Here is a 16,735-nt window from a genome sequence, read left to right as displayed (position 1 = left end):
CCAGGAGACAAACATTTTTTGGCAGTGGGGAGGTTTGTCATCGTACTTGCCAGTTCTCTAGGAGGAAAGGGAATTCTGCCTGGTCCACTATGCCCTGGAAACTTGGATCCCTGCTTGTAAATGTGGGTGTTTTCTGCAAGACAGTTCTTGGACATAAACCTCTCTTCATGTAACTCCTGCGATTCCATGGTGAAATCACTGCTGTGCAATAGATGGGCTGTATAACCTGTCCAAACTGATTTTTCAGAACAGATAGAAGTGAAGGGAGGACCTGTGAAAGGAAACATTTCCCATTCTGGCACAGAAGATATTGTCTGTTTCCAAACAGCTGAAGTGAAATCAGAGGGGGACTGAGAACTTAACATCATCTAGAATTTCAAACAAGATCTACCTTCTGAGCCAAAATTGTTGCATTTTTTATGAAAACTTTATCTCATTCCCCTCAGAGGAGGCCCGTAGGACTATTTTATTCTTTTGAGTAATTTTCGTACAGTTTTCATTTTCTCCCCTTTGACAAGTTGCTGATCTTGCTTGACCCTAGCTGACCTAGTCTGATGTGTTACATGGAGTGAACAGTAGGTTAGAAGGTGTGATGGCCAAAGGAAGCATGACAGAGTGTTTTTGTAGAAGCTTTTATTTGACCAAATAACCGTGCTCTTTTGTCTAATGCTTATGTGTCAACCTTACTGTGCCTATAAACTCTGAATGGGTATAGCAACAAAAGTCTGAGTGGAACTTTTTCTTGTAATTGGCCAAATTATATGGGACAATTACCAAATTGCTTGTCTGATTCCTGAGTTCCCATCATCTGGGTATGTCCTTTAGAAAAAAAAAACAAATCAATCAGAGTGCTAGTGTGTTTCTAACTTTTTTCTAACTAGGCTTACAGCTAGGCTCACAATTAGGCTTAGAGTATTTCAGCAGAATTCAAATGAGAGGCCCTGGATCCCTATCTGGTAGTTTGGGTTAAATTTTTTGTATGTTAGTTACACAAATTATCACATACACTCTAGTATCCCAAAGATCTCTCCCAAAGATGCAGTAGAGATCAGCCCTAGCTCACTAGGTCATATGGCATGTGGTGTATTTTATTTGAATTGCTCTGTGTGCAGAAGTGCCTTTGAACTTTCCAATGATAGCTTAAGCAAACATATCTGTAGGAATCCCTCATGCAGCTTCTTTCATATGCACAGACCCAGGTTGTCAATAATATGTCACAGATTAAGCAAATAACATATTTATTTTAATGTTGCTTAAGCTCTTTGAGCTGTCATTATCCATGTGGGTGTCTGAAGACCCTCTTTCCCTTTTATGAGCTAAAACTCATCATTTTGTGAGGAAAGCAGTTTGCTCTGGCATTTTTATTTTTTATAGTTGTCCCCCTGCTTTGGGATTATTAGAGTATTGTAGATACAGTATTGGAGATTGGCCCTCCATGGCATATGACACAGGAAACTTTATCAAGGCTAGGAAAGCCTAGGAAGCCTTTATCAAGGCTAGGAAGGCTAGGTAGGAAAGCACAAGAATATCCAAATATTCCATTTCTACCCCCATAGAGCACGCTCTACATGCTTCAAAGGCAAATTGCAATGATCTAAAATCAAAACAATTTCATTCAGAAACCAAAAACTATGTCGCTTTTAGCACCTGGAAAATAAATTATGTTATGGTAGGAAATGAAATGGTTTTACTATTTCTAAATCAAATAAAAATGGAATTAGTATTTGTGCTCAATCAGAAATTTTTCTGTGTTCTCTGAAGCCTGTTTATTTCATAGGCTTCTCTGAATATGAGGTGTCAAAAAGGTCTTGGGTGAGTGAACACCAATCACCAAGAGATAATGTGAAATAATATTAATATTTAGCAAAATAGCTGAAGAACTTTATTTGTTTTCAGTACCATTGTTTGGATAGGCGCACTAAGAGAAAATTGGATGCAACAGCTAGCTGTGCATACTTTGGATATACAACAAGCCATGATATCTAGCAATAAGCATTTAATGAGAATAAACAGTCACAACCTGGAGACACCTTAATATAAGAGGTTTAGGGACAGTTTCACCAAAGCAACTCCATGATTTAAATAAACACGCTATTTATACTAGACTCAGGGTACTGGCAAATGCTTCTAGGAAGCTTCTAGGCCATGCTGCTTGCCAAGAGGGTTTTTACTCATACTCCCTGGAAACGTCCAAGAAGAAGCAGGTGCAACATATGGAAGTTTCCACAAGAAGGCCCAAGCTTCATCTGGAGAACACACTATTATTATAAATTATCAGCTTAAAGCATAATACATGCATATATCCCTCTGGCCCTCCACTGTCCCAACACCCCTTGCATGTTCTAAGCTTCATATATAACTTCGAAGAGGGCAGACTGTGTATCTGCTCCCACACTTCTAAGAATAATAAACAACCCTGGAAGGAGTGGCTCCTGGGCACATTATTTCGTGTAACGTTAGTTGACCATCCTGACTGCCTCCAGGTAAGTTACATGGATAGGCACCTGCAGAGGACAATTCAATCAAGTCATGGTTTCTAAGCCAGGGAAGAGAAATTGCTCTCAAGAAGTACCTGTCCTTCTCCATTGTTTAGACAGAATCTCAGCTAACAAGTTTGGAGTAAACATCTCGGAGAAGGCTACATTAGAAAAGCTGACCCTGACTTAAATCATCTTCTATCTTCATAACTGTCAGCCTTACAGTTCTGCACAGAGGCATGGCTGGATGGGATGCTCTTCAACCTAAGAAGCCAGACAGATTAAAGCTGTGACTGGAGATTGAGCAGCAAGAAACAGAACTGTGAATAAGCTGTTCAAAAATCATTGGTCAGTACAGTTAATTTGTTTGTAAAGTTCATTTTACATTCCTTGCAGGCACTATCCAAATGTCAGTCTATTCTCTCCATAGCTGGTGGTGACAGCGAGGCAGGTGGGGTCTAGCAGCTTGGAGTATTCCTCACACGTTGCCCTGATCTACTTCCTCTGCAAGGACAAGAGAAAATGGAAGGGGACAGGAGTTAGAGTGATATGATAATTCCCTCTCTCAAGTGGAGAGAAAGAGAGAGCAAGATGTATCATGCTGCAGTGTGCCAGCAGCACATAGGGCTTTGCCACATACAGCTGCTAAGCAGGCTGGGGTGCAATATTGTACAGCTATGCTCAACCCCTCACCCCCCCCAAAAAAAATAAAATGACATGGCTGTGTGTACACCAGGGCAGTTTTCTCTCACCATACGAGGGAGGCAAACCCAAGTTCTTAAAATGGACGAACTACTTCAATAGTAAGGGCTGTTTAGGATTCCTCCTTGATTCCTTCCTGCTGCAGGTATGGCTGTATACTCAGAGTAGGAAATGAGGGGCTACGAGCAGTACCATATTACAGCTTTGGTGGAAAGGTATACCATGCTTGGGCAGGAGGTTCTGGAGCACAGTACGGTATCATGGAAGGTCAGACCATGACATGCTGCTCTATGGGGTATATATCTTGGTGACCTTGATTTGTTCTATTGATTTAGACAGAGCGCTTTTGGCAAGCAGAGTGCCAGGTGTTTTGGAAGAGCCAAGTCCCATGATCAGAAAGATCCCATAGCTACACTAGCAGGAGCACTCAGGAAGAACCAACAGATACCCTGATGCCAAGGCAACAAAAATGATGTAAGGAACTCAAGCTCAAAGAAGAAGGAAAAGGGGCACCTTCAGTCAAGCCAGGAGAACCTGACTGTAAGAATACAGGGAGAGTCAGTTTTCAATGAGACAACACCACTGTGCCTCTTGTGTTCACAGTTTTGCATCCAAAATCTGTGCATGTGCATTGGGAAAATTTCATTCAAAATAACTGTCAGACAGACATAAGCACTGAATGGAAAACCTCGTGCATAGTGAGGAAGATGTAGAAAACTGAAGAAGAGAAGGGCTCTCCATACCCTACCTGTGGTGCATGGAGCTCTGTACTCCTGTGTGGCAAACTCATCTGGAAAACAGAAGGGGAAGGAGAGAGCAGGGCTGTTGGCTGGCATAGGGATGGGTGCCAGGGCCAGCTGTGGGTCCCCAGAGCTCCCATGCACCTCCACATATCCAACTCCCCATGCTCGTTCCCAAGGGCACCCCCAGACCCGCACTTACCTGTCTCGTAGTAGTCATAGACCTTCACCTGGGCTGGCTTCAGGCCCTGCACAGGGATGTCCCGCTCCACCGTGAAGGAAAAGCTCAAGGTCTCGGAGTTCAGCTGGGGAAGGGAAGCAATGGAGGCTTAGGGGTGCCTCTGCATCTGCCTTGGTCCGTCCTGGTGTCTCCACACTGGCCTCATTCCACTAATGCTCTCCCTGCCACCAGTGCTCTGGGCCCTGGGGGTGTGTGTAGGACTACAGGCCTGGCTGAGGGGCAAGGGGAAACCCTGGGGCCTTTCCCCACACTGGGGGATCCAGTGGCTGGTGGCAGGTGTGGGCTGACCTGTGTGCAGGCACAAAGAGAAAACCTGCTGAGGGCTGGGATGGGAGAGTCATCCATGCAAGAGAGACAAGGAGACTGGCAAACAGGTTTGTGTTTCATGGTTACAAGACTTGAGGTGCTTAACATTCCACTACTTCTTTGTCCATGCTATTGCCAATGTAATTCAGGGCTCCACCGTGTGTCCCTCTGCAACCCTGAGTTTGTCCTCACCTTCGCTATATACACCAGAACGTGGTTTGAGCTGACTTCTGTTCTTTGGATTTGGAAAGGCTGGATACTTGAAAGCTGGAAAGAGGATACAAGGAAGAGGTTACAGATCTGAAGGGATGTCACTCATCCTTCAACTCACTGAATCTTCTTCCTACCACAAAACTTTTAGCAGGTAGAGGCTGAGAACTGAAACATGGAAAAACTATGCCCTATAGGAATCAGGAAATACTCTTGTGTAGAGCCCCTCACATTAAGACTTCTGGTCACAGTTCTGACCAGCTGACGCTGTTGCACTTCCTTGACAAGAAAAAAAAAAAAAAAACGAATGAGGGAATGGCATTTTCACAGCTATTGAAAATGTTTTGAGGCTCCTGAATACTTGAAATTGGGCCTGATCATCTCTTCCCAACACTCAGGCTCAGGTCCACACAATACATTAACGCAAGCTACCAAAAGTGGTACAGGTGTGAGAAGGGGCTGTTGCTACTGGAATCCCTCGTGCACCATGGGAGATCAATAGACAGGAGATCGGTAAAAGAACCAGGGTAAAAAGTGAGGCAGGGCTAACAGTGGAAAAGATACCAGAACAACTAGGGCCTCCTTCAAAAAAAAGCGTGGATTAGGGGCAGATATCCTTGGAGAAATAATTCGCATGGGCGCCTACCTTTCTTACTGAGGACTTGACAGGGATGAATCCTGACAGCATTTTCACATCAACAATCACCATATTGGAGACGTTGCGCTCACCTGTGTAACTGAGGAACCAAGCAGCAAAGATTCAGAGCACCTCGAGTCAAAGCTGGGGGCACTTCCACTTCTTCCCTAACGCCTGACGTCCCACCGCTTTCTGGCAGCCCAACACCTTCTTCTCCAGCCCACTGCACTTCCCTAGTCACCTGTGCCACCTCTCACTACTGCAGCCCCGGGCTCCTCACACAGCTTCACCCCACAGGACGCCCCCTTCCTCCACAGCCTCCACCCAGCACGGCTGCTTCTGGCGCACCTTGCGGGGGCTGCCCTGCCCCTCCCAGACTGCCTCACCCTGGACCACCAGAGCTCCTCCAGCTCCCATGGCTTCCCAGGAAGGCTCAGACCAGGCACGGACTTACCTGACATTTATGCCTATGTTAAAGACCTTGTGGGCCTGGGAGTCCTCGCAGGTCTCTGGGGTGGTGTACACATGGAGCGTGAAGGGCGCGTCCTCCTGCGTGGGCTGCACGTTGTACCTCAGGCTCGTCTGGGGGAGAGTCAGCAGCTCTGTGTGAGCGTGGGTGTGCGTGCACAGCCCAGGAGAGAGACCATCGCCTACCTGCCCAGCCCTCCCTCTTCTCCCTTCTCACAGCTCCCTCACACTTCCAGCACTGTCCCTCCTGCTCTTTCTCCCCCACACAACAACACTTCTCTCCTCCGCCACAGCCTTCCCTCACACGCCTCCCCTCTCCCTTGTCCTTGCTGTCCTCTCCCTGGCTCCTGCTGTCCCGGGGAAGGGGCTCCCCTCCCGGGACAGCACCAGCCTCCACCACCCTCACCTGCAGGTAGACGCATCCTTCACCAGACACCTCTGCGCTGTACTCCCCTGGCACCTGGGGCAGGGGTACGCGCTGCAGCAGCAGCCGGTTTGAGGGGTCCACTTGGAAGTCTTGCTGGAAGTCCCCTCCAGATCTCAGGGTCACTTGGGAAGCTGTTCCGCTCTTGGCGTAGGTGACAGCTCCGTACAGAGACAGGGCCTGAAGAGCCACCACTGTGTCCTGCAAGAGACGGGTCCCGGCACCCAGGGATGGCCGCGTTAGCCCAGTCAGCCGTTCCACAACCCGTCCTCCCAGATCCTGCCCTTTGCTGGCGGTGGGCACCCTCTCCTCCATTCTCCATTTTCCCCACTCTTAAGGAAGGAGAGATGGAAACGGTGAGTTTTTATATGATTCCATGCTCTCGCTGTGTCCTCTGCACAGCACTCGCTTGACCCTCAACTCCCTGTTGTGGAGCTCTGTGGAGCCTTCAAAAGCATTCTCCACAGGGGGAAGCAGCACCTGCAAGCGCATACACAAACTGTGGTGAGGACCCCAAATTGCATTGTCACTCATGCCACTGCCATTCTGTCCCTCTGCGTCAAGAAAGCCAGGTCATGAATCCAAATATCAGTCACTCCCATGCTACAGGGCTAACTGCGGGGGTACAGTTCCTGCCGGGGCAAACCTTACCGTGCTCCTACCTTGCTCTCTGACACGCTGACACTCTCCTGACATTGACGTGTGAGCTCACGGGAGGGGAGTTGCTCACCTGGGTGGAGGAGAAGCCTCCATTGGGATTCTGCTGACCGCTGATCCACTTTGCAATAAGAGATGCAAACGACAGCTCCTGCTGGGAAGGCGCCGGCTGTGTGGTGAGGTGAGCGAGGAGCACATAGGCCGTCATCTCCACTTCAGCAGAGGGAGCTCGGTAGTGATAGTAGGGGAGATCAGCCACCATCTCTTTCCCAGGCCGCTGCCAGTGAACAGATCCATCTTCGCAGGGGGCATGGAGCGGGCAAAGAAGACAACAAGGAACAGTTACTTGCAAAGGAGTTACTGGCCCTGTTGGTGCTGCGGTGAAGACAGAGCCCCCAGCATGCAACTACAGGGTGAAACAGGAGCAGAGAAATAGCGCCTCACTCGTTGCACGGTTACAACTAGTCTAGGAGTGCTGAGGTCCTGTCTTCGCACCAGGATACTGCTTCCACGCTCATGGAGGCATTTAAAGGCTTGAACACCTCATGGAGCCAGAGATCTACACGGAGCACTGGGCTGGGACACCGTCCCAGTTTGAGCAGAGATGCCCGGGTGGGGCAAGTAACAAGCTCCATGAGGAGCAGGGCTTGAGAGCCACCCGCAGGTGCAGAAGGCAGAAGGTGCTGGTGGCGCTTCCTTCAGCACCGTGACAGACAACGCTTGGGCAACCTGACTGCCCAGGCTGACTTTGCCAGAACACTTCTGAGTCTTTATGCGGTTTCCTGCAAGACACGAAGCTTACGCTACGGCCTCTGAAATGACCCGTATGTTTGTCTTCTGTCTCAGCACATCTCTCTCTTCCCTGGTTTATCATCCTCCATACTATATTCTGTGTCTCCCCTCAGAGCAGAGAAGTGGGACTGGACACTGAGAGGGACCTGTCAAAAATGCAACCACCTTGCACAAGTGTTTCCTCTCTCTACACTTTTCCCCACCCACACAAGCCATTTCCTGCACCCACTGCCCCACCAACAAGAGCCGTTTTGTCAAGGGAAAAGATAATATCTGTGGGCTGGAAGAAAGCAATGTCCCACCAGGAGCGCTCACCCTTTTTCACCGCTTCCTTTTCAAGCAAGCCAAGCATTGCCTTCCGCTTCTCCTCCATTCCTGCCAGGGCAAAGGTGTACGCCAGCAGTGCCTTGGTGTACACGTGGTTTTCTTCTGCATTTGCTGCCGTTTCCAGGCAGAAGAGAGCATTACGCACCACTGAGTGCTGTGGAGAGGGAGACAGTGAGGCTGGGCAACAAGCTCTCCCATTGAATTCTATCATAAGAAAACAGGAAGAATAGGTCCATTGTACACATGGACCCTTGAAAAACCCCACTGCTCTGTCTGATGGAGATTGTACCATCATGTATTCCTTCCTCTCCATGTCTTCTACCCCAGGTATCAAATGGACAGCCAGAGGCTGTTCCTTATTTAGTACCTTCTCTTTTCTAATACATCATGTTACGGTGTTTCTTTTCCAGTTTTTGATTTTAAAAGTGGGAAGTAGGCCTCTAATCTTTCTGCCTAGGAAAGTATTCATTGCCTGACTGATTGCATGGGGTGTTGTGCCAACACAGTATGCTCTTACTAGTGTTCTGGTAGGAATGTACAATTTCAACAGAAAAGGAGAATTTTTTGGATGTAGAAAACCTTTCCGTGTCATTTCTGGGATTTAAATATTATTTAACTCACAGTTAATCCATGGTGTGCTCTTTTAAGTGAGCAAAAGCAAGATCCTTCACAAAAGAACTTAGAAAAAAGATTAAATGAAATGTTTATGTGGGAGACAGGATTGAACAAGGGAGGAGACTGGAGGAAATGTTATTCCAGTCTGGGCTTGAAAAGAAAGAATATTCAGACAGTATTTCCTCTTTAAAAGGTAAAGGGGCTTGATAATCTGTGGGGGCCTAGTAGGGTAAATTACTACCAATAGTGACTCATGTGATACATACAGTTACAGGCAGAGGAATCTCCAGCAATGCAATAGTGATGTAGGCTGTCAGTGAGACCTCATTGTCCACTCCACCCTGCAGGGAAACACAAAAGTAGATGTCATTCCCACAGAGCACCACTGACTTCTCCCTGTGCTACGCTATCTACATCATGCAAGGACAGATTCTTCCTAGCCTCCTACTTATCGTTAAGTCCTTCAGAAGTTGCCATTGGCTTCTTCCTGCTTTTTTAATGGTTCTTATACATAGATTCCCCCTCCTTCCCAATCCCCAAGTGCTGATATATCTCTTTTAGGCTGGCTGACTTACAGTCAACTTCCAGCCTCATAAAGCTGATATGGAGCCAAACAGGCAGATATATTACCTTCATGGCATTATTCAGGAGCGTCCCAGAACTGTGGAAGCAACCATTCTCCTTCTGCTTTTGAGTGAGCCAGATCAAAGCATCCTGGATGTGCTTCTCATATATGAAGATGTATGGCCGGGCCTGGGCAAAGGACTTGAGGACAAAGGCTGTGAGCCTGAAAGCAACAAAGGGAACTGAGACAAACAGCCCTGTATCCATCACCGGTGATGGGGCCCATGCAGATATCACTGTTCCGGAAGAAAGCAGTAGAAGCTCCAGAACTTGGTTACGTGGTCTGGTTGGAAACTGCAAACTAGCTTAGCAATTTGTTGAGACAGGGACCAATGCTAAAGGTAACTGCCATTCACACACATGAGGACTGTGGGTAGGTGGGCAATTGCATTCTAGGGATTCATCAGCATCTGTTAAGAAGAACTTGCTTGGGCATCCTGAGGGTCATCCTTACTTGAGCTGATCCAGGGTATTGGGGAGGTAAATAGCTATCAGTGCAGCATTACAAACCTAAAGGGGATCTTCCTTAGCATCCTTCCTTGTTCCATTATCCCACATGATTATTTATGATGTCATGATTATCCTTTCACCTACACCTACATTTCAGCTTTCACAATGACCAAGCACAAGAGGACACTGAGAAAAGGGAGAGGATGAAGAGCAGAAATACAAAGCCAGCAGAACTGAAGTCTTACCAGGTATTCCCAGCCTGCCCAAATTGGGGCCCAAAGGTGCTATAAGAACCATCCCAGTGTTTATAGTTCAATTGCCTTTGATACCCTGAAATGGAGAGCAGAATATTTTTGTTGTCTCAGTACTTTTCAAGGAGTCATACAAATGAAATGTAGTAGAAATTGTTCTGGCTGTAAAAAATCAGGCCCAGCCAAAGGTGAAGAACACTTCTGAAATCTCAGTTCTAAAGACCTTCAGGGGCCTGCGATTCAGTATAAGCAGCTGCCAAGGTTACTGGTTACATACTGATTTATATATTTCATAAAACCCTTTTCTTATAGAAAAGAGTTATTTTATTGCCAGTTCTGGACTTTTTCTATGTTCCTGTTTGGACACTGTCCTCTCTCACCCTGCACCTCTACCTGAGTACCAAATTCTTTCTTGTAGGTACTGTGTTATATGCACTTGACCTACTACAGTATCATGTTCCCTTCCAGAGAATGCACTAGGAAAACCTCCCACAGATCATACATGACAGTGGTAAAGTGTCCTTATCCTTATGCCAAGGAAAGGAATTAACAGAGAAGCCATGTCCCAGCTCACCGCTCACTAAGTATCCAATGGCCTTGGATTTGATCTCCTCACTCAACTGCCCTGTCTTGTTCAGATAGTCCAGGACATAGATGTTGGGTGCAAACAGGACCATGTTCTGTTCCCCGCAGCCAAATGGCATCTGGAGGAGCTGGTGCAGGTTCTGCATGGAAGTGCCCATGATGTCGCCTGGGTAATGAGAGATTTTCAAGGGCACATTAGCATAATTCAGGGCTCAGAGGTCAACTATGCACAGGTTGAAAAAAACATGGCAGTGTTTTAAAACAGCATGTGACACTGAGAGTACTTCACTTACCTAGCACTGAGAAATATGCTCTGGCTGAACCATCCACCACATTCTCTGGGAGAACTAGAGCAACTGTCTCTGACATAGACTTTTCTGGGGAAAAAAACAAAACAAAACAAAAAGCAAAACAAACAAACAAAAACAGAAACAAACAAACAAACAAACAATAAGAACAACGACCAGATCAGTTTGGTTAGGCTTCCTGATTACGTCTACATGTATGCGTATCAGCTAATGGGTTGAGATACCATTCACTGCACAGGGGTTTCCTGCCTTCAATAAATCCATTCATCTGCATTTTTGTTGTGGAATCCTCCTATCCTGCACATTTTCCATTAGGCCTGCAATACTCTCACACACAAAATGTTATGGATTTCTACATTGCACTATCAGCAGGCCTGGTTTGGAAAATACACTTTCTAGCCTATTTTTCTGGCCTCTCCTGCTTTGGTGAACAGGCCTGGCAGAGTTCAGTTTGTGATTTTACTTACATAGAATTAAAGACATTAGAGATAACCCTAATAAATACCAGATATTCTGTCCCCACAGGGACCTAGGCAGCCTTACTTCCTAAGAGCTATGCTTCTGGCTCTGCAATTGCAGAAGCTATTACAATCACAGCTGTTTAGGAAGAATTAGTTTCACTACCAGTTGGACATCCATGTAGCTTATTCAGTATCATTAGATCCTTATAATTTTTAAGCCTCATTTTCTCTTTATGTCTTAGTCTTTTCTTCATGGAAAAAAAAAAAAAAAGTCCTAGAAAGAAATAAGCTCTTACCAGATGCACAGATCACAGAGTTATATGTAGTTTCCACCTCCATCCCTTCTGGCTTTGGGGAAGAGAGAAGAAAAAAAGAAAAAAGTGAGAAACAGACAGAAAAAGAAATAAAAGAATTATCAACAGAGAAACTAAAAGGGACCCAAAAAAGAAAATAAAATACTTGCAAATTCTCCTGTAGTAATTACTTCATCGTAATGCAAAGCCTTTAGAAGTTGCTTACAAAGACATTCCTCTGTACACAAAACTGATCATAGAATCATAGAATCATAGAATCATAGAATCATAGAATGGGTTGGGTTAGAAGGGACCTTAAGGATAATCTAGTTCCAAACCCCCCAGGCTATAGGCAGGGATGCCACCCACTAGATCAGGTTTGCCAGGGCCCCATCCAGCCTGGCCTTGAACACCTCCAGAGATGGGGCATCCACACCCTCTGTGGGCAACCTGTTCCAGTGCCTCACCACCCTCTGAGTAAGGAATTTCTTCCTGACATCCAATCTAAATCTCCCCTCTTTCAGTTTAAAACCATTCCCCGATGTCTTGTCATAGATACATGAGCAAAGAGTCCCTCTCCATCCTTTTTATAAGAACCCTTTAAGTATTGAAAGGCCACGAATGAGAGACTGTGTCAAAAGCCTTACAGAAGTCCAGGTAGATGACTTTTGTCATCTGTAACACAGATATGTTCCTTAGTCCAGCCTAGTGGAACATTTCAGACTGTTTACAGCTGATTGTGACACTACAGGATATTCATGCAAGAGTTTTGACAGGTGATAACTAAAGCACTCCAATGTTCCCACAAGTTACATATTAGAAAAACCAAAATTTAAATATACGCCACTCAACTGGTGATTTTTGACCACATTTAATGAGGGTTAACTTCTGTTCCTCTATTTCAGAAAAGTCTGAAAAGAAGACATATTTTCTGTTGAGGTGATCTAGAAGATTCTGCATAAAACTAAGGAATCAAATCTTTACTAGAAAATATTTTTTTTCAGAGTTTAATTTAGTAAGACCCCCTCAACATTTTTTTTATCCTCCAAACAGGGGACTTGCCATTCCTTCATTACTGGTTTCCAGCTTTTGCCAAAAGATTTTTTTTTTCCAGTATGTAAAAAATGGTATTACCCTGATATTCTCACACAGTTAAAACATGTTGTCTCTCATTCTTCAATATAAAAGATATGGAGAAAGATTAAAAGTTTGGAGAAAATTCAAAATCCAATAAAAAGAGAGAAAGCATTAGGATAAACTACAACCAAGCTAAATGCTTGTTTGCAAAGGTGCCTGGTGTTTGTTTCAGTGTACCACCCTGAAATGCAACTAAATGAGAATCCATTGTTTTGTTTGATTTTGAACATTTCAACAGGAAATTAAAATATACAAAACTAATTATTCAAAAGATTTTCCTTTCCAGCTATGCAATTCCTGGGTGAAAACAAAAAACATCCTGTATCCCAATTAGCTTTCATCAAGGATTGGTTTCCTGAGGGCAAGAGGATGCCCCACGGACTCTGGTCATCTCCCTTTGCTCTCCCTAGAGTCCCATGACCTGCTGCAGGGAATATTGACATCCATGTGTTTGGGACAATGAAGCTCCACCCCAAGCAAGTTGCACTGTATCCACCCCTGCTAATTAATTGTTGGATGCTAATCTCTGATTCTATCCACTCACAGCTAGATGGGGTAGATTAATTACTTCATTACAATAACAGAGTGATACCAGTAATCTCTTAGACAACCCAACAGAAGTTATTTTAATGCTTATTCAGTTATTTTCACTTCCGCACCATATGGGAGAAAAGACTCTTTTAAAATTCAGAAGCAATTATCTTCCAGTATCTTCAAAGAACAAAGTAATTACTCTTTTTCCTGAAGGCATGTATGAAATTGCAATTTTTTTCCTGAAATGTTCAATAGTTCTTTGTGCCCTGATACATGGAATGCACTGTACAATCACATTCATTTGTAAATAAGCAAAATTAAAAAATAAAACAAAACAAACAGACAAAAACAGGACTGTTGTTCCATCATTACATACAGGTTAGAAAAACATTTTCTGAAGTTATATATTATATGATTCCTAGATCTGCCTAACTGAAAATTGGAATATCTACAATTTATGGAGGAGTTGCGATGTCTTGACAAAATTTTCTTAAGTAAAATTATTTCTTTCTTTTCATGTATAGGAGTGACAATGTTGTGACGTGATATTGTATAGAACTCACTATGCAAAAAGCTAGTATTACTTGTTTGCCATTAATAACACAAGGAGTCTTAATACTGTGGATAAATTTTATGACTGCCTATTTATCATAAAAACTGTGGTTTAATCATTGTAAAATACTGTCTAAGAAAAAAATGTAGAAAAGAATGAAAAAAAAGTCAGTTCATACTGTTTTGAACATTCTTAAAAGTATAATAAAAACAATTCAAAGCAGTGATGGCATTTTTTGTTTGGAAATACATGTAGATCATGGCAACTGTTTCATGATCTAGAGTACTGGCCATGCACTGAAGGAGACACATAAGTTTTCTGGCAAAGCTTCCATTTGTAGCCTCTCCCTGTGACTTATTACAGGCAACACCAAGGAGTTCTCATTTTTCTCCCAGATGATGTCTCTGGGATGAACCTGCCATGTTTGCTTATGTTTCCTGTTTATGTAATGTAATACACTGCTTTTACTTAAGACAGCAATTCTATGAGTTATGGGATCTGTTGGCCTGTATGAGATTTATCAACTCTTAGTTTAATGAAGCATGCAGAATAAGAGCCATTATTTCTGCTATCACGACTTAAAGATCTTTATCATGCAGCAACAGTTACTATGTAGCATGAAATTATTGTTACTCTTCTCCGCCACCTAACTCAGCATCCCCCATACCTCCACCAGCAGCTGTCTGATGACTGTGTCCTTCCGTCCTTTCTCAGGGGTCTCCACTATGGCGTTCCCGCAGGGCTGCTGGTTTTGCAGGGCCTCAGCGCTCACCGAGAACTCCACCTGCCCTGGAGGAAACAGGGGTCAGCCAGTCCTGCCGGGCAGCACAAGGGAAATGGGGGTTTGTGTTTGTGCTGGGCACTCTCAGTTGTGTTACAGAGATTTTCCAGGAGAAGAGCTAAATATGTGCCAGTGTTTTATCTTGATCCAGCTGCAGCCTTCTAGACCACCTCTCTTGTGATGGCCACCCAAGCAGGTGCTAATCAGTCAGCAAGAAGAGCAGTGGAGGGGCAGGTCTTCTAAATCAAACAGTCTTGATTGGGGATGATTCAAAGAAAGCTAGCTCTGAATTAAATATTTCAGACCCAGACACATTTAGGTACTTCATAGCTCCACAACAGGGATGTCTAAGCATTTTGCAAGTGTTAAGGGAATTTGTGATTTCTATTCAAATTTTGAGAAAAGGCCACAATCCTCAGAAAGTCTGTTTAGGACCTGCATCCTAATATTGTGTCTCAGCCTCAGAGCTGGACTTCCCACTTCTAGCACAGATAAGTTACTTCCAGACAGGTTTGGGGTCCTAGTTCCTCACACCAAAGATCTGATGCTATCCACAGATATCTTATTCTAGTATTTCCATTAGTCCAGCCTCTTACCTAGAGATTTTGGTGTTACTGCCCAAGCCACAGTTTTCCTTTCATTCAGGCAGATGCAGTAGGATTCTTCCTCCTTCTCTACTGGAGCAGCCAGGAAATGAGTAGATTTAGCTAGAGACACGCTGACCTGCCATTTATACAGAGAAGTGTCAAGAAGGTTGGAATTACAGAGAAGCTGAAGTTACTGGAGTACATGGGCATGGTTAATGGACCTGGTTATACTGTGGGACTGAGAACTTCATGGATATGGCAGTGCAAGAACTGGGTAATAAAACAGAAAAAGACTGAGGTGAGTAAAATTTTAAGAGATTGGTGAGATAAATGTGGAGAACATGACGTATTACTCTTTAGAAAGGAAACTGATTCAAGGAAAATGGAGAGTATTTATCAATTATGTGAATAAAGACAAAGCAATGGCTATGAATGAAACCATGAGTTAAAGATCCCCCATCACAATTAATTAGGTGAAGAGGTAAAACTCCAGCAGTGTGAAAGCTAGTAAGGTAACAAGGGAGAGCGGAATCAGGAACCTGAAAATAGCAAACAAAACAGGAAAAACAGGGAAATGATACTGCATTTGAATGACTGGATCAGTATTCCTCCTTGTTTCAGCTTCCTTTCAGAATATACATCAGTGTTTGTGAAACACCAAGCAAAAGTGATTGAGATTTCATTAGAATCACCTCTCAAATTCTCTCGTCCCCTTTGATGGTGAAAGAATGCAGGTAAGAATACTAAAGTTATATAGTTTTGCTCAGTGTCTTAAGGTTAGATGCAATCAATCAGAGGAAGCATATTCCGGCAAATGTGGCATGATACTTTGGGAGATCACAGAATCATGAGGTGAGACTAAAGGCTAAAAAAGTGTATCCACTCTTGTGAGCCTAGATTTTCCATATCGGTAGGCAATGACACTGTGGTCTACAGATGACCTTATGGATATTAAGTCTATGTGGTCTATAAGTCTAAATGGTCTAAAGATAACTTATAACAAGTTCCTTGTTTGTATAGAACAATAAAATAATTATAGGATGTCAAGGCCAGAGGCGTCATTAGCAGACCTTTAGATTCTGAATCGAACATAGCTTTCAAAACTTTGTTGGAAAAACTTATTCCTCCTTCATGAAATCCATCAAGAATTCCTACATACATACACCCATATGAAATTATAGTCAGGGATCAGTCAGCTGGCTTGGGAAACTATGTTATAAATGGCCCATTGTAGTTTTTCCTAAGCTGTCAGATTGAGCAAAGTAGTGAATATCTCTTACCCTTATGCAGGCTGTTAGGTAGTTGAAAATGGTGGCTTTCAGTGTGAAGGCCTCACCACGCACTACAGAGTAAGGCAGGGTGAGCTCTACAAAGAAGGGCTGGAAGGCTCTGAGAGACACTGTTGGGGATAGGCCAAAGCCTGTGTCTGATGAAGTGCAGAACGCATTGGCTTTCCACTCGGTGATGGTGTCAGGGATGGTCACATCTAGTTCAGCATTTCCTTCAGAACTGGCAAGAGACAGAGAGAAAGATTTCAGTCGTATTTTGATCTATGCTTAGTGGCCTTGAAAAATC

General features: G+C 44.2%; 1 protein-coding gene across 2 annotated transcripts in view; it reads right to left on the bottom strand.

The window, feature by feature from the left end:
• Nucleotides 1-1,853: 1,853 nt before the first annotated feature.
• The window catches only part of LOC101801552 (alpha-2-macroglobulin), a 39,801-nt gene continuing 24,919 nt past the window's right edge, over nt 1,854-16,735 (bottom strand). For both annotated transcript variants that reach the window (XM_027449871.3, XM_027449872.3), the window contains exons 19-36: nt 16,441-16,669; nt 15,170-15,296; nt 14,460-14,581; nt 11,572-11,623; nt 10,800-10,883; nt 10,496-10,672; nt 9,916-10,000; nt 9,227-9,383; nt 8,863-8,937; nt 7,970-8,135; nt 6,936-7,159; nt 6,188-6,406; nt 5,768-5,895; nt 5,323-5,413; nt 4,659-4,733; nt 4,122-4,224; nt 3,928-3,969; nt 1,854-2,981 (exon numbers count right to left, since the gene is read on the bottom strand). In XM_027449871.3, the coding sequence (XP_027305672.1) occupies nt 2,956-2,981; nt 3,928-3,969; nt 4,122-4,224; nt 4,659-4,733; nt 5,323-5,413; nt 5,768-5,895; nt 6,188-6,406; nt 6,936-7,159; nt 7,970-8,135; nt 8,863-8,937; nt 9,227-9,383; nt 9,916-10,000; nt 10,496-10,672; nt 10,800-10,883; nt 11,572-11,623; nt 14,460-14,581; nt 15,170-15,296; nt 16,441-16,669 (2,182 nt within the window). In that variant the 3' untranslated portion in view covers nt 1,854-2,955. The remainder of the gene's footprint in view (nt 2,982-3,927; nt 3,970-4,121; nt 4,225-4,658; nt 4,734-5,322; nt 5,414-5,767; nt 5,896-6,187; nt 6,407-6,935; nt 7,160-7,969; nt 8,136-8,862; nt 8,938-9,226; nt 9,384-9,915; nt 10,001-10,495; nt 10,673-10,799; nt 10,884-11,571; nt 11,624-14,459; nt 14,582-15,169; nt 15,297-16,440; nt 16,670-16,735) is intronic.

The sequence above is a fragment of the Anas platyrhynchos genome, chromosome 1 (assembly GCF_047663525.1).
Source record: "Anas platyrhynchos isolate ZD024472 breed Pekin duck chromosome 1, IASCAAS_PekinDuck_T2T, whole genome shotgun sequence".
NCBI classification, from domain to species: Eukaryota; Metazoa; Chordata; class Aves; order Anseriformes; family Anatidae; genus Anas; species Anas platyrhynchos.
Note: the sequence above shows the minus strand (reverse complement) of the source record. Positions and strands in the feature narration are given on the sequence as shown.